General features: G+C 53.7%; 1 protein-coding gene across 1 annotated transcript in view; it reads right to left on the bottom strand.

The window, feature by feature from the left end:
• Positions 1–1,489: 1,489 nt before the first annotated feature.
• The window catches only part of LOC122365887, a 36,024-nt gene continuing 14,386 nt past the window's right edge, over positions 1,490–23,127 (bottom strand). The window contains exons 2-4 of the mRNA XM_043337497.1: positions 10,240–10,493; positions 4,332–5,979; positions 1,490–2,754 (exon numbers count right to left, since the gene is read on the bottom strand). Of these exons, the coding sequence (XP_043193432.1) occupies positions 2,560–2,754; positions 4,332–5,979; positions 10,240–10,370 (1,974 nt within the window). The 5' untranslated portion in view covers positions 10,371–10,493 and the 3' untranslated portion in view covers positions 1,490–2,559. The remainder of the gene's footprint in view (positions 2,755–4,331; positions 5,980–10,239; positions 10,494–23,127) is intronic.

Here is a 23,127-nt window from a genome sequence, read left to right as displayed (position 1 = left end):
TAGCCCCGGGCGTCGTGACGTCACAGAAGTGACCCGGCGGTCTGGTGCGGCGCCGCGCGGTACTCGATCCGGGACGGTCACTGGGGCGGGATGGTCCGCTCACTGACTGCGCATTGAGATTTGGTATTGTTAGGTTTCATTCCTAAGGTTGTTTTGTAAAGCGAGTCCTTTTGAAAGCTTTCCCTTGCAAAATATTCTCAGTCTTAACCGTATTAACTCGCCTGTGTGATGGGCCTTTGCCCGGTTATTATTATACGGTGCATTGGCGTCTAGACTTTGCAAGAAAGGCGCTAGTCGAGACTTGACCGGCCATCAACAACAGTGGCACTTGATATTCTCCGTATATTTTCGCCGCCGGGACTAGCTCGCATTGCTCTCGTCCACCGTTAAGTCGTGTTTGCTTTCCACTCTATCGGCACTTGGCGACATTTTTCTGACAGAACTATTCGATTCCACTCCACTGGCGTCGCTCCACTCCAACTGTGGGGTACGTATGGGGTTTCAGGTCTCTGCTCTCGGCTTTCATTGCATTGTTGACCCTGGATTCGACGCCCTCCACTGGCCCTCAGACTAGCGCTCACTTATGGTCTGTACCGCATTCATTGACCTTGCCTGACCTACCCTGGCCTTGGGGCTCAGGCCACCGCCCCGACAACGACAGTGTCCTCTGCTGTCAGCACTGACATCCCCGCCAGTGACCTCTGCTGCCAGCACTGACCCAGGTCTGACCCCGACCCACCCGTCCGTGAACAGGTCAGTGATTGGTTGTGGCTGGACTCTGAGAGCATCCGTCTGTTTGCAATCGATGACACGACACTTTCCGAAAATCGTTCAGCTACGGACTACGGTCTTATTTTCTGCACCTGCAGCTCAACTTATTAACACTAGGGTGGTCCCATAAGTGAAACCTGGCGGCCAAGTTACGAACTATAAGTAGGACCATTCGGCCACCAGGGGCCTGCAGGCTGCTCAAAAGTTGAGAAGACCGTGGGTATTGGGTAGCTATAGGCGCTGCCTAAATCGACCATATAATTGTCCGGGGTAACGATCGGTAGTATGCAGCATTGCAGAAATGCTACGGCTTCCCATCCCACATCAGAAACTGAAACTTAATGCAGGATGATGGATAAGACCTAAAATGCTTTTTACATGCCTTCTCTTTCTGGCATCGTTTCGCAAGGGTAATGAGCTTTGATACTGGACACACTTGCATGGGGAGCTCACACCCATTTCCCTATTATGTTCTATGTAACCTTTGGGACATTATGGCGGCCTATAGAGTAACAAATTACTGCGATTCTAGTATAGATTCAGCCATGATGCCACTGTAGCTGTGTTGCCACGCCATTGGCACAAAGGTCTCTCCTGTTTGCCATGTGTGATTGTGGTTCTATTTTGTCGCTGGATCCCGATTCCCACTGAATAGGATGGAGGTTCCACTCCCATTTCAAAGATCAAAACTAATGCAGATACCAGTAGATAGAGTGCATCAGCTTTCGTTGTTTATTATCAACATATGCAATACAAATAAATATCATACAAAACTACGCTCACATGGGCGTAGCATGAGACGGCACGATGGTCCCGGCAGACCGTACAGAGACATCTGTCGGTCATTACACGAACCAACTGGGCCGCACCTCGCGCGGCCGGTCCTCGGCACACACCGGCTCAAAACAGCTAAGCTACCGCTAAGCTAGCAACGTCCGCGACTGGTTTTGGGGGAAGAGAAGCGAGAAATACGATATATGCAGTATCAAACGTGTTGTTGGCAGCTGGGGAAGACTACAATACAGACGCAAGACGGAGAAGCATCCTTCTTAAAATGAAAAATCGTGAGGCGTTTATGTTCTCTAGCGTTCTAGCTAGTCCGGCTGCTTCTAGACTGTTTGTGATATCGTCACTCGTCAGAGGTTAAAAAGCTTTCCTTTAGCGAAACGTAATCTAATGCGAGCTTTAGCATTCGTACAAACACAGAGCCATACACTTTTTAAACTCCTCAAGGAAGTCGTAGGGTACACTAGCGATTATGGTTATTATGGACTGAAGTGCGGCGTCACATTCAGGATTCAATGACGTCATGATGAAAGAACAATGTACAAGGCGGATAACAGCGAGTAAAGCATATTTACCAAAGCAGTCGCTCGCGTGGGAGGAGAAAACAGAATAACTACAGAAAAGTACGAGTGAATGACTGGGGTTTCCAAATTCGAGATTCCGACATAACGAAGATGACTGAAGCTTAATCCTTTCAAGTAAGACGAGACGCGATACTTTATACACGATAAAATGCTGAGATGCACACGTTTTCGAATGCAATTTGTGCCAGGTCGCCTAACCGAGTCTAATACCTTCAGGCATTGGCGCTCGGAAACAGCGCATTGGCACACAAGTACAAAAATATGTCGACACTGTGACGAATGCAGCACATTCAGCCAAGCCGCTCAAAAGTCGAGCCGGCTCCTGCCGCGGCTGGACCCGCTAAGGCGGCGGCCGACATTGTGCCAGCCACGGAGGCGACTGGCTCGTTCACCACGATCCGCGCGCGGGTCCGGACGGCTAGAGGGCGCCGAACAGGTGCCTGCCCTTGGTGCAGTACCAGCTGATGAGCATGATGCTGCCAACCAGGGCGGCCAGCACGAGTACCACGACGGCAGTCCGCCACAGACGCCGGGTGCGCCGGCTCGCCTCGGCCCGCTCCTTGAGGGCGGAGGCACCGCGCGAGTCCAGCGTGAACTCGCTCACCTTGCGGTCCTGCGAGTCGGGGCGGCGCGGGGTTAGTAAGAGAGGCAAGCGCGACAGAGAGGCGAGAGCTGTTAGCAGACACATGGAAGCTGGGTTACAGACACGCACAGTAGCTAAGCGGGTTAGACAGGTCACCTAGGTCGGCAGTGAAAGAAGAGCAGTCGAAAGTTAACACTTAGCAGTTAGCAGTAATTGACAAATTTCACCCAGTAGGTACACATCTGTTTTTTTATGACTTGGAAATTGTTGTATAGGCACCGACCGAGTTTTCGGCGAAGAAGTATAGCCAGACACTCCAAGGACATCACCAGGGCCAATATGTTAATTTTCTCTCGTTTCTTTGAATTGGATCAGCATGCAGCTTCGAAGTTTTTCATCAACTAGACAAGTCATGTTTAGCCCATCGGCGCATTAGAAAATGTTTGTCAGGCACGCAACAGGGAAGGTCGTCATGCTGATAGTCGTTTACACGTGCGCCGGCGTCTAACACTCGCAAACGGATGCATAAAGCCGGTTCAACAGTCAATGAGATGTCACGTCAATGTTGGTCCAATAAGTCGAAAGCAGTCGCTCGTCGAATGAAACCCAGCCAGAGAAAGCATGCACATGGAGTTTTCATATTTCAAGAAACGTTCAGTCGCAAAGGTAATGTAATTAGGCGCATGCATGCTGCCAAACTGAGTTGATAAAGCGCGACATGGTTGGCTTTTGTACAACTATTGGTGTGGAATGCTGCCCTAAACATTAACTTTCTGTGTCCGTAAAAGATGGGAGTGGCTGCATTCACCCTAACCATATAGGTGGATGAGTTAACGACATGATGCGTAGAGTTCAGAGCTTGTTTTGCTACAGTTCCAGTACGCTTCGCGTCAGCTAACTGCTAGTAACGACAACTTTATTTTGATGAATGCTTATTATTATTGGTCATCCACACAAAACATGCTCGAAATATGTAATCACGGCGAATACCGTATAACTGACATAGTATGTCCCATTGGCGAAACTATCCCGTTCGTAAGACGTCTACTCAAGAAAGGTAAAGCTGACAATAAGAGACGGAAAAAGCACCACTTAACGTCAACATCAACATTAACAACGTGAGTTTTATGTACAAATGAGCAAGGGTCAAAAGGTAGCAGCATGCTCTTTCCTCGCACTGGACATCACACTATTGTCCTCGTTTGTTTGAAGTCTGTTCGGCGATATGCTATACAAAAGCCCCGAACAGGGTTTACAGCTACATCAAACACTATAAGAAAAAGGCGGGTAAACAATAACCACACAACGGCAGTGACATGTCGGCAGAGCTTGGCATCCGTACCACCTGTCACCCTCCGCATGCAGCTCATCCCAACGGGGCTCCGGATCGGTCGTCACGCGTCATTTATGTCTCACGTCAAGTCACCTAAACGGTCACTCTGTGACCTCATCAGTTCAGTCGCTCCCCATTGGCCCAAAATGATCCACACAAACAGTCATTTCCGTATTTCCCGAGACATTCCAGCAACACATCGCCACATCAACACACAAACATACAGAGACTGGCAGCTCTAGGCTCGCCGTCGGGCGGCCGGGCGCGCACTCACATGAAGACCGGCGGCTCTCTTCACCTCCTGCAGATGGAGCGGCGCCGGCTGCAGCGCGCCGTAGCCGCTGCCGGAGCCGGCGCCGTAGTAGGTGTTCCACAGGCGCTGCTGCTCGGGGGCGCCCAGAGACGGCGGACCCAGTCGGAAGTCGCCGTCAGCGCCAGCAAACTTGACGTGCCGCCCCGAGGGGACGCTGGCCGGGCCCGAGGGCGCCGTGGCTACAGCCGGCTCGACCACGACAGCCGTGAGGGCGTTCGGGTCGAGAGGTTCGGCAGCGCGGACGGTGGGCGTCGGCCGCAGGCCGGGCAGCTCGGCCAGCCGCTGGAGCCAGCCGTGGCTGATGGGCAGCCGTGGAGGAACAGGCGGCGACGGCGTGCGACCGTCGCTGGGCCGCCTGCCGCCAGCATCCGGCCACGTCTCTTCCTCGCCCTCCTCGTTCACCAGCAGCTTGCGGCCGTTGGTGCGCAGCCCGGAGCGCTGCCAGAGGTCGGTGACGAAGGCCACCGGCGCGGCGGCCAGGGCCGGGTCGGGTCGGCCAGAGCCGCGCGACGCCTGCGACGAGCCCACCGAGCCTGTCGACGAGCCCGCCGAAGATCGCGCGTCGCTGCCGGCACGGCGGACCAGCGACACAGAGCGACTGTTGGCAATGACCTGACTGAACTGAGCCAGGACATGGTCAGGGGTTAGCTGGTCCCCAAACGAAAGGGCGGGAGTCAGGGGGCGCGGATGCAGCGTGGCCGCCGGGGAAAGTTCGGGAGAAGTCAGTACGAGGAGAGAGTCTGTGACGATGGAATCTGGGCCTGTGTCCAGCGGTGGCGCAGATGAACGGAGGGCAGGAACTTCGTTCTTGGGAGATGAGATGAAGAAAGATGGGGCCTGCGAAGGAGAACCGATGACGAATGATGGCGCAGGAAGACTTTTGGTCCAATCTCGATGAGATGGAGCGTCCTGCAAATGACGACAGTTCGGAGAGATTCTTTTGACGAAGACAGGGTTCAGCTCAACGGTGATGTTGGGACAAGCGTTGCTGGATGATGGCGGCGCAACCGACTTCGTGTGGCGACACCTGAATCCAATGAACACCACATACTCTGAATTTTTCGTGATGGTTGTTTTCGGACACTCTGCCGGTTGCGCGCTAATCGTCGTCACCACGACGCTCTTGACGAACTCGGGGTTTGCCACGAGCGTCTGGCGGGATGGCGGCCTTCGTCTGACTGCCGCCTTCCTTGCCGTCCTCTGCCGTGACGACGTCGTCCTGCGCTCCTCTCCGGGCTTGGGTCTCAGTCTCGCCAGGTTTACAGACATCCCACTCACGAACTCGCTATCCATCTTGAGCACATCTAGGCCGGCCCAGCCATGGCTCTGCCGCAGCTGGAGCGCCCTGCGTGGCGGCGGCGCTGGCGGCGGTGGCGGGGTCCTCGCTGGTCGCCGGGCGGGACCCGCAGAGGTCACGCTCAACCGCTCCGTATCCAGGTCTCCACCCGGGGCGCTATCGCCGGCGGAGACGGGCCGGGCGTACTCCGGCGAGCCGGGTGGCTCGTACGCCGGCGAGTACGGCAGGATGTAGTCGCCACTGAGCTCGGCGTCTCCACGGCCGTCGGGGGCTGTCAGCACCGTCGGTCCCTCTCTGTACAGCGGGTTCACCCTGCCGAGGAAGGAAGGACACCGGTCAATCACGGCGGCCACAGACGCGCAGCGCTGCACGCTGTTCGCCCGTGTGCAGGGAGCGCGGCTGATCGTATATGCGGGGTCACGTTCGTTGTCAGAAAGGATGGCGACTCAGCGGGGGTCGGCAGCTGGGTGCAGGGGAGGCGGTGCCCAGTAGCTGCCAGCACCAGGCGCCGGCCGATTGCGCTGCTAATTGGCCGATAAGGCAGGCCGTTTCACGGGCCATCACCGTCGGACAAAGGCGCAGGGTCAGCCCTGACGGCCTCGTCTGGCGGGCCGCAGCGGAGGGAGGTGCTGGCAGTGGTGCCGCCGCACTCGAGACTTACTCAGCCGTGCAACCCCCATTGGATGTTAAATTAATCTGTTCAGGGTAATAATCAATGACCATCCAGCCTCAACATATTAAGCAGGCCTCCATTACCGACCGAGTAGGAACCTCGGGCATAGTGTTCCTCTTTCATACAGAAAATCGAACAGTTAATCGTAATGATAAACCTAATGACAACAGTTTGACCATAAGAACGCCTAATTGCATTCCTCCCAACGTCTCGTACTCGCGTTCGCAAGTGATTCGTGTCCGCAACTGTATAGTCCGCAGCACCTAATTTATCCGCTAATGCGACAGCTATCCACGCACGCACCCTGTGACTCACGCAATAACTGACCACGCCACACTGAGGAACAAGCGAGGCTCGTAAGGCGGGCGAGTGGTCACCCACGCGCGACGCCGCAACTGGGAGGAGCCGTCAGGCGGAAGGTCATTTCCGCGAGAAATTTCGCACCGCGTGCGCGTTAAACTGGAACACGACCACGATGCAGTGACTCATGTCGTGGCAGTGACCACGCCCTGTGGCCGGCCCAGCCGTGTCCGGCACCGGGGCTGTTGCGGTCTGTAGGAGCGCCCCTGGCGCGGCCGTGCTCCACAGACAGTGCTTGACGTGCGGTTAACGGGTCGAGGGGATCGGCTGAGAGAGGCGTGACGCCGCTCGGCGTCAGAGAGGGCTCCAGGGAGTGTCGTGACGCTCGAGAGCGGGCTCTCGAGGGGTTGGTGGTCAAACGGACCAGACACACAGCTCGTGGGCCTTGAACGATGCTGGTCGCGTGTGGTGTGGGTAATGAAGTATCAACATTCCCAGACGGTAAAACATTTTATCTGGGCTATTATTCGGTATTTTGGCAAAGTTCATAAGAACCGAAATGCTTCCAACGCGAGATAACAGTTCAGCTTTGGCGGGGATTGGTGGTATTTTAAAGTTCTAATCGCAAGCGTCTTCCATTGCGTTTTGGGGTTCCTTCTTTCCAGTGTCAGAGCATCAGCATGTGTAACAGCGAAGTGGCATGGAAACGTTCACAATTAAAGGATTTTAAGCGATTCTGAAGTTATGCCAGGGCAATGTATTTCATTTTGTGAACAGGCGACAGTAGATCTTCGTTGAGTATCCTGTAGAGCGCAGACAATGTCTATTTAAAGCTGAAAACTGGACGGCTGAGCAGATCGGCGTTCAGATGAAATCCCTCTTCAGAGAATCCACTTTGCTGTGAGACTGGATATTGCGCTGACATGGCATGCATGGCTGCCAGGACTACTCCGAGGGTAAAAGAGCAGCACCGAAATCGCAAATCACTGTGCAGTCTTGTCGACCACAGAGTGAGGCCGCACATATTAATGCCGGGACTTTCTTCCAAGCTGTCACGATAGACATGATCCGACGCATCATGGCGGCGACTGAGGAGTGGCCGTCTCGGAGAGCTTAGCCAGCAGCTTCAGCGCGGCAGAAGCCGCACGGAGGCAGCAGGTGCAGTGAGAGACGGCTTTGCCTGACATCCGAGACGGTGGGATGGAGTCCGCCGGCCATTGTGTTTGGCGGACAATACCGGGCGCTAGGAAGCCTTATGATGGTGATGTGTGGGTGGCGGGTGCCGAACCGTGAACGCGTAGCAAGCATGCAAGCCCGTGGATGCGTCAAAGATGACAGGAAGCGCCCAGCGATGGCTGACATCTGCATGAACTAGCGACAGCAAGGAAAAATGCACTCTCGTATTCAAATGTGGGTGACCTCAACACTGTAATATAGGTAAGCAATTGATTTATGTTTTTCAGCTTACAAATGAGATTGGAGATATGGCCACTGCACTCCGGCCTCTGCCTCTCGGCGTGCAGTGTTGACAAGGGCTAAAGTAACTTTGTGGTACACATCTCAGACGTCCCTTTCTTCAAGAGGAGTGGTCGGGGCGTCACCCCAGCACTCAACGTTGCATGCCATTGTCCTGCTAAAGGGCAGATGGCTACATCTGGAAGTTATCGTCGACATCTCACGAACCACCTGGGTCCATAAATAAACAAAAAGCGTCGGAACGTGTCTCTGAACAGCATCAGATCCCCGGTGTCGCAGCTACACAGCAGGGTGCAGCCTCGTAATCCATGGAAATGACGTCAGACTGCGACCATATGAAGAAAGCGTGGCACTGTCCTCGCCGCCAGCCATAAAGTCGCATCTTAAAATTCAGGAAGCGCGCCTTAAACACATCCAGCGTTGGCATCAAACAGGGATTTCAGCCCTAACTCTTCAAGAGTAGCTGAGAGACGGGATTATATAATCGGCGAATTACACGGGAGAGTCCTTTCGACATGAGATCAGCCGGGATTAAATTAATTATCAAAGTGGCAGAGACAGCCCTTCAAGGCAGAAGTTCTTTTATAATTACTGAAAACGTGTAGTGTTATCACAAGGTTTTCATAAGTGTTTTTTTATTATTATTTGTGATCCTTATTGGTATGCACAGAGTGGAATGTATGAAGATTGAAGGTAGAATATGTTATTATATGGAAAGTCTTCAATGCCTCAAATTAAACAAACATCAAACAAAAGTGAGGCAATGGTATCATATCCCTCTTTTCTACGTGAAAAGAACTTTGGGAAAAATTAGCAGCGGAGGAGGCATGCAGTGACATTATCCTACACTGTGTACCCTATATAGGGCGATTTTCGTCGTCAAGTTGTCATTCATTCATCGTGAAAAGACGGGTGTGTGCTGGAGCGTCGGAAACGGAACAAGAAAAAGTGACATGCTTGGATATATTGCTGAAGAGTGAAGACCGAAGGATATCAGTGAAAGCGCGTGTCCTATTCACCGAGTTGTCGGCATTCATTCATCGATCTGAGTTAAAACGGGTACTGACTGTCCATTGACGGCTGATAAGACGCTTCTTTCAGAGCAGCAGTGCCGCAACTAGACGTGGACCTTCTTCGCGAACAGGGTAGTTGCGAACGTGCTTCCTTGGCGTGTAGACATTGCGGTTCCAGACCGCTTCCTAGGAAGGCGCTTCGACAGTTTTGAATGCATTTGCAGTAAAAATGAAGCTGCTTACTTTCATATTGCATGTATGGCTCCGAAATGTGGTTATTTTTGGTGAGCAGGTTGTGGTTCAAGGACGGTCAAAGGCAGGACTTTTCATGAAATGCCAGGTACTAGGAAATCAGATACAGTTCCTACAATTTACCAGAACTACTTAGCCCAATTATCTATACGTACATGACACCAAAAAGCAGGCTTGTGTAAGCAATAACGCTGTTTTTAGACTCAGAAAATATGCCAGATGTAGCTGATTTCGATGCAACAGAGGGCGCCTGTTCTGGCTAGATCAGATGGTGATGTAACCAGTCTAAATGGTTGTGTATCTAACCAGAACGGTTCAGGAAGCGCCGGCCATTTGAGGAGGCCCAGGAAGGGGCAGCATCACGCGCATCGTGCCGGCGCTGCTCGTGCATGTGAAGCATGCCAATCTACTGTTCAAACACGGGCCGAAACAGCCACTACTTTGGCGAGATTAGGTAAATGCAGCAAAAATCAGGTCAGTTTCTGGCCCCAGGGTGGCGTCTGGCACACAAACCCGCTTTGGCCGGCGCCGCGGTCAGGTGCCGCCACAAACCCGTCGAGAGCCCGGGTTATCACCTGGTAACCCTTGAAGGTGAACCAAAAATACCTAACCGACAGGGCGCTATCGCCAGGAGGGCCGGCAGACTTCCCACGCTACAGACCCAAACCCACATTTCCCACAGTCCAAACGGCACCAGGAAATGGCGCATGCATATCTTAGTCAAGAGCGCGCTTAGTGTGTGCTTTATACGAAGAAAACGCTTTTAGCTCTTCAAGCGGTACAACGCTTCCGGCGGCCTTCCACCTTCGGCAGCTCGTTCTGACTGCGGCCCAGCCCCGAGTCCCGCCCCGTGCTCACCGTGTTACGCTGTAGACAGGCTGGGGACGTCGGCGGTGCTGTCCCCGTCCGGCTATGGTCGCCAGCGGGTCGTCGGTGAGCAGCGGCTCGCCGGAGCCGACGCGCCGCTCGCCCTGCAGCCACTTGAGCATGGCGAGACGACGGCGGGTGGCGGGCTGCGCTCAGCGGCCCGGGCCGGGGCGCGGCCGGCCGGGGCGGGTCCAGTAGGGCGGACGGACCGGGCGGTAGATTTCAGCCATTCTGTACGGCGGGCACTGGAACAACAAGAGATAACACGTGAGAGCACTGCAGGGTGGCGATGAGAAAGGCAGCCAACATAGGGCTGTTAACATCACTGTGCACAGTTCAGCAGCTTGACTACAGAAGATGCTCATCCTTTCAGTTTGAACCCTCCTAAAGCATTGATGTCATCAAACGAGTTAACAAGTTCGACCGTGATGGTATTTTTACAATCACGATTCATACCCACTATCGGAAACTCATAACGTTACCGATATGGACAGGTGCCCGAAGGCCTGACTAATTTTCCCGGATCTGGCGATGATGGCAATTCAGACACCGTCGGAAGCTGCTGTCATTCGGGCCCGGGAAGTAGTTCCAAACAGGCCCGTTCTGCTTTAATTTGACAGCTCGGGGATCGGCGACAAAAATCGGTCGTCAGTTTGGAGCCGCTGAAGCTCCAGCGCAGGACAAGCTACAACGCCGTAGCAAAAAGCACCGCCGTAGCGCTTCCGCTAGCGATCGGCCCAGCACGCCACCGATGCGATGGTAAATACGCTCGGCATTCCGCACCGTCAGACTCCAAGCCGGAACATGAATCTACCATCGACAATTGTCAGTCCCCGACGGCGCCTGTCAAGGCCCACAGGTCCTGCTAGCCCTCCCCGGGCGCTGCTGCAGCTCACTACAATCACCGGGACACCTGGCCGGCTCCCTGTCGAGACCGGCACTGAAACCTCGAGCTGCTGAATGCCGCCGAGCGTCCTCGTAATGACGACTTACGTGTGGCGGCCGTGTGCGGACGGGCACTAGTACAAAAACGGCTTGGAGAGCTCGTCACGCCGTGCCTGTGGCCCACCGCAGCCGCGCCGACGCGACGGACTACATGGAAAAAGCGCCTCGGACAGGCACAGGAAGCCGTCCAGCGGCCACCAAGGCCAGCAGCCGCGGCCAGCACGCTGACATGTTTGTCAAGTCGGCCGAACGTGTTGAGGTCGCGTCTCCCGGGGCTTATCCGCGCGGCCATGGCGAGATCATGTCCTCCCCAATGCCGTCGCAGACAGACGCCAAAAACGCAAACAATGTGCAACTAATCAGGAGAGCGGCAATAAAAAGGCAGTTACCAGACCCGTACCGGTTGGTGACATGAACGGGCACGGATAATTGCATATTTTCGGGTTTGATTTCGGTCAGCCGACATAGAGAAAAGCTGTCCGGTGGCAGAGAACCTGTGTTGTCGGTTGCGAAAGGCCGCGGGAACAGCGACACATCCGGTCGATAAGAATGCCGGTTTCCCGGCACCATTCATACAGAGTGGCAGGACAGGATTAGTCGTAAATGCCGACGGCGAAGACATGGCTTCTTAGATGACTTCAAGTGAATGATTGACAGGTAAAGGCATCATCAGAGGAGCTTTTTCGACATCGCGAAACCACATCATCTCAAGAGACACGTGTAACGCGTTAATACAAAACTCTTATCTCAGAAATTGCGCGGATGAAACCAGTTTCAGCTGGATTCCTTGAATGGGCTGGCGACGGGCCACCTGAACGGCTAATTATATCACAGCGCTTGGTCGCACGAAACGACACTTTCAACTACGACGCATTCGACAGTCGCAAAACTGGTTTCACAAAGACTGCAGCAGTGTGTGTGTGTGACTGAAACACGCATTACACATCTCCGGCAGCAATGTAATTTGGCCACTATTCTTTGAAATCAGCGGCGCTACACACATTGTGAGGATATGGGGCGGTGGGATTGGAGGGTAAGGGGCACTGGCGGCGTCACGGTGCCTGACCTCGGTGCCGGAGCTAGTCACGGTGTATCACCTGGGTCACCCCTGCCCCCGTACCGACACGGTGCGTGGGGCGACCTCAGCGCTCACTGGACTGTGCCACCGCGGTCGCGACGGGTGCCGCTGCACGCCTCACGCGCCACAAACATCGCCGAACACCGACAACCAGCAGGTGTCCTGAGGGCCACTCTCTGAACAGCACCGCTTCGGCTGTCCTCCGGGGCGCGCTGCGCTCATGGACGGTGTATTTTCGGCGGACAAGGCCGCCGATAAGCGGCTTTACGGTGTCCCTGGCCGACAGACAGTGACGTGCCTCTCTGCCGATTGATAGGGCCGGCGCGACAGCTGCTCGGGCTCGTCTCCAGTCGCCCCACGTATCGATTTGCATAGCTTAGCGCCCAACAAACACAGCAGCGGTATGGCTCGTCAGGTTCGAGACAGTTCGCAGAAGCTCCGCCGCGCCATCCCGAGCGTCAGACTAAATAAACTTCGCGCCCAAATGGCTCGCACCCTTTCCCAGCCATATAACTTTCGAGTCAATCACGCCACGTCCCTGACGGCTGCTGGTTTGGCAAGAAGTGTGGGAATGCTCTCTTTTCGGCCGAGTTAGTGTCCAATTTCGTGTTTATCTCGGCTGTCTCAGCAGTGGCGGCGCGGTCTTATTGTTTTCCCGAAATGAAATGGCGCTGTTTCGGTTGAACCTCGTCGATTCACTGAAGTTATAGCTGTCGGCTCATGTCATTCGGCGCAGCGCAGCGTGGGTATTACACTCGCCAGTGGATTCTGTTAGTCGCTTCTTGGCACGATTCTGCATATTCAGCACGGGCGTGCCAACCAGAGGCCCATTTAATTTAGTTTAACGCCCCCTTCCCACGAGCGAGCGTGCCGCGCCCGGGGGTACCTGCCGCCGGCGCCGGCAGGGCCAAACAGACAACAGAGCAGAGCTCCGCTATTTCCGCAGTTCACTGGAAACTGAGAGACCGGCTGCAGCTGCGAGCACGAGGAGGGTGGCTGCTCGCCCCAGGCCGCGGCCGCACAGCTCTACATAACAGAGCTGTCTCTGCCTGCACGTTCAGCTGCTCCTCCATGGCGGCCCGGGCTCTGAGATGTTGCGCCATCGTCAGCGAAGTACTATAAACTCACAGCGGCAGAGCTCCGGGTAGTGACATGGCTAAGATGTGCCTCGTGCGCTGTGCAATGTACAGCATATCGGCTACTGTTCAGCAACAGGCCTGTCCGCCGCAACAATAAACGGTCGACAAATTAACTGGCTGCCGAACCGCTAACTGACGCCCTCGCCATAATCAGTCACGCCCTCCTCGGCTAATGTTACACTCGAGTGGAGCGCTACCAGTCACACTTTATCATCACAACATAAGTTAACTGGACATATCAAACGGGGGCAAGGCCACTTCCCTGGTGTACACCATAACTCCATTGGAAGCAGCCGGGTCACGTGTCACGGGTGACAGCGAACAAAGCCAGCAACGCCAGACGGCGTCGGTTTTCAGTCACGCGCGCCAGAGCTTGTCACAATTAGTGACAACGATGTGATAAAGCAGCTCCTGCTGTCCACCAGAGGCCCTCTGAGAGTCACTGTAAGAGAAGGATCACTGGAATGCCGCGTCGGGAGCGTTCCTTTCGTGACCCTCAGCTGGCTCAAGTCTTGGAAGGGGCACAGGGTGGGCGAGTGCTATGATGACATTTACTCCCAAGTCGTGATATTGCACTCGATCAATGGAGGGTGGAGAAGCTTAACTCAAGTAAAAAACTAATCAGTGCAATAGCTTCAAGTCGTGGCAAGTGTCTTACGTTTAAAGTTCATGGAAATGAAGAAATTACGTTCAAACTCAGTCACGATAATGCGCTTATTTTCGTCACGAAGCTACCGATTGCACTCGTTTTGCGCTTTGTTGACGTTTAGTGATGTGCCGTTAGTTACACGCTCAGGGCTTATATAGCCCAGCCGCCTCTGGTCACCTCATAGATCCGCCCGGCCGGACACGAGCGCGACATGAGAAGCCAATGCGCGCCGACCGACTTTCCCCATTTGGCAGGTCTTGGCATGTGCCAGATTGCAATCAGTGGCCACAACATAGCCGGGACAGTTGCGGCCCACGCGATCCATCAGGTAACTGGCTCTGTCGTGCAGTCCACTGTCGAATTTTTACTGATCAGGAGGGCGGAGGCAACTTCCGGAATAAATCAACCGGACCGGTTTCCCGCTAGACATCCGGTCTCGGCTCCCTGTCATTGGTCGGCCAGCACACGACAAACGATGCGACGGAAACTGGACGCCTATGAAAACAAGGTAATTTACGCCTGAAATTACAATAGAATCGTTTTGCATTTAACATGATCCTAAGACCATCAGCGGCTTCTTCAGGTAAAAAGTATATATTTGTTCATGTAAAAATCAAAGTGTCTTGATGAAATTTTTTGATAAGGTATTCGTCATTGCTCGGCAGCGCTGGCATCTCCGGCTTCAACTATCGGAAACTAACCAGGAAAAAGAGATCAAAATTCAGATCCAATCAGTTGTACCACGAACATCTATGATATCATCCCTGGGAAGCGCCCTGCTTTGCCCATCGCAGTCAGATTAGCGAGCGTCAATCCGCGAGCGTCAATCCCTTCAAACACCCTGATAAGGTGCCCGCCCCCAGCGCGAGAAACTGACGGCTGGGCGTATGCGGAGGGCACGCACCAAGAGCCACGGCCTATAGGGTCAGACGACGTGTAGCAGCGCAGGAAAGGTGCCGTGTGGTGCGTAATACGTGTGAGCCACGCGTCAATGGTAGTCGAGACTCATTAGACAATGCGAGGGATATTTCTCACTTATTCAAAAGTCCCTCTAAGGTGTCCCTGCAATCATGCCTAGCGGGGGTCAAATCGGGTCACTAAGGGTCACGAGGTGTCGCGCAGAGCCGGCCACTGCGTGGGAGGTCAAGCCCTGGAGGCGAGGTCAGGGGTCGGGACAGGGGTGCCTCAGCACGAGCGGCACAGTTTCCGCCCGAGTGCGGCCCAGTGCGGGACCTTCACGGCACGTGACCGCCAGCCTTGTGGGCAGCCACCGCAGTTGACGATAATGACGCCAATGGTGAGCCGGGATCGACAATTCCCACATCGGATCATCACTGGTTCGTGCCAACCGTGAATGTAGGCATCAGACCAGAGAACCGGGAGAGGAAATGAAAGGCGTGTGGGAGAAGCACTCGACAAGGGCATCAGATTTCGCCGGGATACTGATAAGTTTACAGTCGATCGAATGCCGGACTTGGAATGAAATCAATCAACCATTCCCACAGCGGAAAATTGTCCGGTTCAGCTTAGTATTGCCTCGTCTAGTGAAAACAATGAGGTGACTAAGGTCACGCCGCGCCACAGTGACTTTATAGGTCTGCGAAACGACAAAGCTTTGAAATCACGGCTAGCGCGGCGTGCAGCATTCATGTCGTAAACGCCAGCCTAATGATACAATTGTCTATGAACCAAAATCAAATGCAGCTGTGTTCCACTTAGGTGCAGCATGTGCACATATGCGTAGGAATCAAGTCAGAAGCTGCAACATGCAGAGAGTTCGCATTATGATCGTCATGTTGAACGGCTGTGAATGAAATCAATGGGTCCACGGCATCCCAGGCATCCCAGAGTAAACTGTAAGGACTCATGCACTTTTATCCATGTTGAAACGAATCCAGATGAGGATGGAGGATTACCACTTATGCCTGACTTGTTTGCCCCGTAACAAAACGGTCAGCTCATGCATGGCATATTAACTATTCATGAGTCAATGTTAATCTACTGCTTCGTTGAAGATAACGGGAAGCAGCTGATAAAAAATGAATTAAGCGTAACAGTCTGTTGGAGCTGTCCTGGAATCAGGGAGAACCGAGGGAAAATGGATTCAGATTTATGGGCTTTCATTGTGAATGAAAACTAAAGAATGGTCAGCACCACCGCATAGGGTATATCGATGAGCGAATTGTCTACACGCTCGGACCTCGTTGATTGAGCATGGTCAACACGGCTTGTGCTTACTATCTGAAACTTCATTGGCTTAAGTGCTACTGAGAAGGACTGGAGTACATAAACATCCCCATGCTCAACAGAGCGCTAGCGATATTATCCCAAAGCCGGTTGAGGTTCAGTAAAATGCGCAGTAGACGCCACATGGGCTGGGTGGCGATCCTGTCTGGCCCAAAGCTAGGTACAATGATCGGATGCGACGCCAACTAACCGTGGATGATCCACGTACCCGTCAATATCTGTGACTCGAGTGACTCGGAAAGAACTGGGAACCCACAAGCTGGGCGAATCGGCCAAACGCATTTGGTGACCACACAAGACACAGCAAGGTAGCTCGGTAACTTCAACTATCAACAGAGACGTATCACTCGGAGCTTGCTGGGCAAAGTCGAGAAACACTTCTGCTTCAGTGTTCACGGTCTACGACATCAGGGACGATTGCTTAAAATTCAGCTCAGCTCAATGTCTGGTGGTTAAAACGCTTTCAAGGACTCCCTAATTAACGCACTAAGAGCGGCTCCAGGCTTTGCTCAGTTCGAGTTTCGCTGTTATCGGCATTGCCAAACCGCGTACGCCCCTCAAACTACGGGCTGCTGAGACACGGCGTATCGCAAAGATCTCATACTCCGCAAGCTTGTTAAAACAATGCGCGTTGCGCAAGCAGATTGTTGACCACAAATGCAAAAACGGGACTGCCTGTGGATATGTCGTTTTGCTTACTTGTCACGAACACAACCGACTAATTGGAATGTCACACGAATAGAGTACGGTTTAGTACATACTTTTGTATGTTGAAATACCGCGACCAAGGAGATATGTGGTTGAAGTTCTCATGAATTTTGCACAGTTTAGTTAAGTCTTCTGTGAAAACAGTTGTATGGCATGCCAAAATATAATTAACTATGCCTGGCAGACAGCTCGGAGCCTGCGCCGCTCGAAATGCGCATTTCACAGCCAGGTGATGCCTTGAATTTGACCCTCAGAGCTATGAAAAAGAGGGCGTGAGGTGACTGACCTGCCCCTTGGTTCTGCGACCACGGCAAAAAGCTCCCTGCTCTCCGTTCACTCTCCACGAGACTGGGGAGGCCCAATGCACCGTTAATTTGCACTTGGACTCTCACCTGACCACCCAGCGGCGCATCAGCTAATCAGAATACGGGACGCTCTCCCTCCGACCACAAGGACAAATCGCGCCAGCGTTCTGCACGTCAGGCTCACCCGCCGCGGGCTGAGTCTCCAGCCGAGCCGCGGTTCAGGGCCGGGAGCCCGTTAGACCGGAGACACTTGGACCGCCCCGCCCCGCCCGGCCTGCTCGGTGGCGTGGCCTGGAGGCCGGTTGGCTTGTTAGGCGACCGGGCCCCGTCGCAGCCGGCGAGGGCATGCCAGGCACGCGCGCTGCGACCCGACTCAGTCAGCCGGTCGGTACCTGGGAATTCCAGATCCGGGCTTTGTGGTCGTTTTTTTTCTTGTGAAGCGCCGCTGGGGACGATCGAGTCGTCTGTCGTCTTAAAAAACCAGTAGTCGTTTGAAATGAATGGGCGCGTGAGTGCGGCGAGTCAAGCTCGTGTCATAGTTGACTGCCGATCGGATGCACTTCATCACCGATAAAACTTGAAGCCCTCCTACGACTTCCTATCACAAGATGCCAGGAGATCATCAACATGCAGATAGCTCCCCTCCCCATTACATAAAAGCTAAATTGAATCGTCCAGTCCCCATTTTGATATTTAACGATAGAAGATATTATCAGGGTGTCAGTTAGGATGTGTCATTAGCCTTAATTATTCCCAAAATCATTAGTCAGCGGTGGTTCACACTCAAGGTAGCTCATTGAGGTAAATGGAAAGCGAGATATATGAGGAAATCTGCATCCCTGGAATCGAGGCCGAGTTCCAAGCCGCTTGTTATTGCACTCCCATCCGACCGATGACTTGTCCTTCCTCGGCAGTCGACCACGTCCGATTCTGACTAAGTCCGGTGGACGCCAAGTACCGTACCGCAGGCTACTGCCCTTGACCTCTGCCAGACCTCTGGCAGCTCGCGCATTTCACCGAGCGAGCGTCACTACACAATGACCAGCATCAAAGCCTGAAGCCCGGGCGCAGTGGCACCCCTTTTTCTGCTATCCTCTTGCTATTGACGCCGAGTGCTGAGTGTTGACCTTCGCTGGCTGTGGAGGTGACTCGTCTCTCTCCGAGTGTAACCAATGCCAGCCGTGCGGCCATCGGGTCTGTCGGCGGTCCGGCATCCCCGCGAGGCTCGCCGACCGAGCGCCGTCAGCCACCGGCCGGGCGCGGCGGCGTCCTCTCGGAACGTCGACCAGCTCTGCATGATTGTTGGGTAATTGGCGGCGGCGCCGGCCGACCGCTTGGCGCTCCCGGTAGCTACCGCGCAGGAATTCAATCCCAGCCGGACACGGCCGCTCGGCGGTGTGAGCCCGCTGCCGGCAGACGCCTTCGCCGAATCGCGGCCGCGCAGAAACGGACGGTGATGAAGTGGGGCTTCCAGGTCATTTCACTTCTGGCGATACCGCCAGGGAGTCATGCCCTTCATTATCTCGGCTGGCGCGCTGCACCGGTGCCTCCGGCAGTCTCCGGCCATCCTCCTCTGCGTGCGTGAAACGCTTCAGAGGAGCCGAGTCAAGGTCGCGGCGGAGATGAGCCGGGCGGCGGCGGTATGCCGTGACCAGGCGGCCGCCGCCACCGGGACCGGCACAGGCACCGCCTTGGCACGAAAGCCGCCAGTGACGAGATAATGAGCCGAGGAGGCCCCGGTCCGCCACCGATTGAGAGCCTCCACATAACTCAGTGTCAACGCTGCGGTTGGGGGATGGCCGGAGACGGGCAATGACTGGAGAGGACATCTCCCGCATTAGTGCCACATTGGCAACAGAAGACTCTGTGCCATTGATAACGTAATGAGTTTCCTCGCTGAGAAGAACACAGTTGTGGTCGTTATCAATACGGCAGTAACTACTTTGAAAAACAAAAAGCTGTCCAACATATCAATAACATATAAACAGGTACACATGAAGATGTTTTCCAAACATTCGAAGTACCGCTTCTCTGCAGGTTTAGCATTGACCTGATGCAGACAGAAGAAATCGCACCGATCAGCCGGTGGATGGAACTCAATTTACATATGCATACGTGAAAGCATCCCGTTGTATCGGCACATGTTGGGACTACGGTGACGTTCTACTGAGGACCAGCCAGCCGGCCAACGGTACACATCCTGGAAAGGGATTCGAACACGATACGTCTTTTGCATTGTCGGCGAGGACACCGGCCTTCCTCGAAGACCTGAGATTGGAGTCCATGCGGTGGCAGCAGCCAGACAGTGAGGACGAGACTCGAATACTGATGCAGTCGCTAGGTTCGGCCACCACCCGTCACTGCTCAGTACCAGCACCTGCCACCAGTTACCAAGGAATGTGTTCAGCGGGAGTGGACGTCCCTACATAGAGTAGGTGTCACGGATGGGACAGCAAAGGGCTGGCCAGAGCTTGCCACTTGAAAATAGGATACAAAACTGGTGGCTGGTAGCAAGACAGGGAGCTGTACGAGTCTGGACCTGAGGGAAATCCCCAGAGCTTTGTCAACAATAAGACCGTAGCACAAACATTATATTCCATCCAAGTCATGTACTTTTACAGGAAATCGGTGCGGCATGGGATGCAGATCGAATGTAACTAATGACGAATTAAGGGCCACACTGGCAACTCCGAAACTACGGTTATACGTACAACGAACGGAGGAACGGTGCGATGCGTAGCGAAACTCTGATTTCTGATGCAAACCCTGATGAGTGCCGTTAAAGGGACAGAACACACTTGTTTCATCTGGAGTTGCAGGCTCAGGCTGTGATACATCCTAATCAATCAGTTGCAATCTCAAGACAAGAGTAAATATTGAAGCAGTAATTGAATCCACTGTGCAGTGCAGTGACGGAAAAGAGTGATGAAAAGATATTGATGTCACAAGAACCATCTGGTTGCCTATGACTCATTAGACTAAAGCAACACTTGGGATGGTGCACTCTCTAAAGACCAGTAAGCTATTGCAAGGAAGAAGTCATCGCCAACCGTTAGCCCATTAGCGAATGGTTCCTGACTGCATTCATCGGCCATCTGCATTTGCATACTAGAATCCGATGAGATCATCGTCCACCGTAAGTACTCGTGCATTTTCCCTGCAAGGAATGATTCAGTTGGGTGGTACAAAGCCATTTTAGTGTTCAACACATGCCTCACTCAACCGAAAGAAAAGCATGGCCCAGTATAAAACTCTGTAGATGGCATCACTTTGCTTCAGCTACACTGATCAACAGAGCCATGCAAATCAAGTTATTAGGTAATTGGTCGTGCTTATTTTGCAATCAAAGTAGTACTTCTAGCTCTTCTAGCTCACTACCTTCAGGTGTCGACAAAAGCAAGGCGCACGAAACGCCTCAAAGTCGAGAAACTTTTCGCAGAACGAGCTAAAAATTACTTCACGTTGGTCACTACTGTCGCCGCAAAACTGACTTGCAGGCTGTGCCACCTACCGATTAAGAACTTTTTTCAAGTTAACGAGGACATCGTTTACGATCACCCGAAGAGTCACGCGCCGGAAAGGGGCGCCTCGGCACGTTTACCCCACCTGGGACCTGGAGAGTCATGATGAAGGACCGGTTGCGGCACGATCAGAGTCACCGAGTGGGAGGACATGGGATACGACCGCGGTGACTCTCATACAGTCAACCGCGAACACAAACAACATGCAGTATCAGGGCTGCGGCCCGACGAGAACAGTAGATCGCCGCCGGTCTGAGGTTTCACTTCCCACGCCCACGAGATCCACCATCACGAGTGGCTACGTCACCAGCTCTCAGCGGCAGGACGGCGACGCTACACGAAACTGAAGAAGCACGGGTGATGTAGCTAGCACATACGTCATGCAAAGAAACCCACGCCTGCAACTAGGTACGGCGTATAAAAACACAGTGTTAGATTCGGTGGATAAAGAAAGGGGCGCCGGGGTTTATCCAAGGCGTAGTCCGGCCGAGGTCGGGGCGTCCTTCACAAAACCACACTAGCCCCGCCAAAAATGGTATTGATTGAAAAGCTGCAATCCCCAGTAGAGTTCATTCAACTCGGCGGGGAGGACTCGCGTGCTTATCACCGCGGTCAGATGCAGAGGCCCGAGTAAGAACCCTGTCTGATAGCTCACCCACGACGCCTTCCAAGACACAGTGACGCCTTTTACCACAAAGCTGGTAATGATTCCAAAATCGTGAAAAAGTATTCATAATGCGCAATGCGCACAAAGACGTTAACCAAACAATATTTTATCAAACGTTGCAATCGTGTTGCATGAATGGCAAACTCAATGACCCAGCGAGCGCCAGAATTTAGAGCGCAAGAAGTGCTGATCCAACTGCTTATGCCGTAAAATGGCTGTGATATACAAACGAGGTGTCATCTGTTACTTGCGGACTGCAGTCAATGTAAACAGACATTACCGTCCAGCCGCGCTGTTAAGCCTGTTTGCTAACACCGTGAGATCAAATTTGGCGCAGTTATGTTCCCTGTAACTTGCAGCCCGTGCTACCATCATGCGTTATGAATGCAAACATCTCTATCTCAAACGACCGGTCGAGCGGCCATCAGAAGCGGTACATGCCATGAACATTGAACACATACATGAGGTAATAGGAATGCTATGTAGTCTAGCAAATCTTGAAAGAGGTATTGCAAGCTTGCACCTACGTTTAAAAAGAATGTCTGAGATTCTCATCCGTATCTCTCGACTTTTCTGTTCGCCATCAGCCTGCGAAGACTATGGGCTTCCCCCGCCATCGTAAGGCTCTACGAAAGCATGAAATCCCATTTTTCACCAGCAAAACGCTGGCGAAATCTTTGACGTCAGTGAATACCCCGCGGCGTTTGCAACTCTCAGCCACACTGCACCTCGTGCCAGTAAATCATCTCAGTGACCCTCTTTCCTTCCACTTTTTGCCCATGGCAGGTTTATGTTCTAGCATTGCCAGTCGCAACTCCGTCGGAACAGGCGGAATAACAGAAACCAGGTTGCTTTCGAATGACAGCGATTTGCATTTGACCATTGCCGCCAGCCCAGGCCACCCATCTGGCTGGTAACAAACCTGGGCGGGCCCCGCCGGGGGCTGTCAGTTCTCTGAGGAAGGGTGCGACCGTTCCGAGAACGGCACGATCCTCTTTCTCCGGCAATAATTACAGACGGCGTCATTACCCGGTGCTAAACCGATTCGTCTTGGCCATGATGGCGGGCTGAGCGGTCCGTCAGAGACAGCCAGCCGGTCAGGTGGACGGACGGACGGACGGATGGACGGACGGACGGACGGACGGACGGACGGACGGACGGATAGACGGACGGACGGACGGACGGACGGACGGACGGAGGGGCGGGCGGACGGACGGACGGACGGACGGAGAGTGCGTCATAACGAGGGTCTCACGGTGAACAGCCGTGGATGGGAAGGAGGGGGCCACCGGCGACACAGACCGGTACTCTTTGTTGTCGGCTGTCGGTGTCCGCGGCGGACGATTGGCACTCGGAACTCCGCCATCGTGTCTTTGGCCTTGTCTCAGGGCCCCATACTGCTGCCATCCGGACCGCCACCCTTGTAACAGCCCTCCTCTCAGGCCATAAAAGGATCGCCGCCGCATACCAGAGTATCTATGACGCCTCTAGACGGCCTCTAAGCCACCGAGGTGAGATTTATACGACTGTCCGTGTGTATCCCGTTCCCAGGTGGAGCGCTACATTTGGAGAAACATCGATGAAGCCAGTCACGTCTCCCACTTGTTCTACCAGGGCGGA

Source organism: Amphibalanus amphitrite, unplaced genomic scaffold (assembly GCF_019059575.1).
Source record: "Amphibalanus amphitrite isolate SeventyFive unplaced genomic scaffold, NRLGWU_Aamphi_draft 000029F_arrow, whole genome shotgun sequence".
Classification (NCBI taxonomy): Eukaryota; Metazoa; Arthropoda; class Thecostraca; order Balanomorpha; family Balanidae; genus Amphibalanus; species Amphibalanus amphitrite.
The sequence above is the reverse complement of the archived record's forward strand: the minus strand, read 5'-3'. Positions and strand labels throughout refer to the sequence as shown.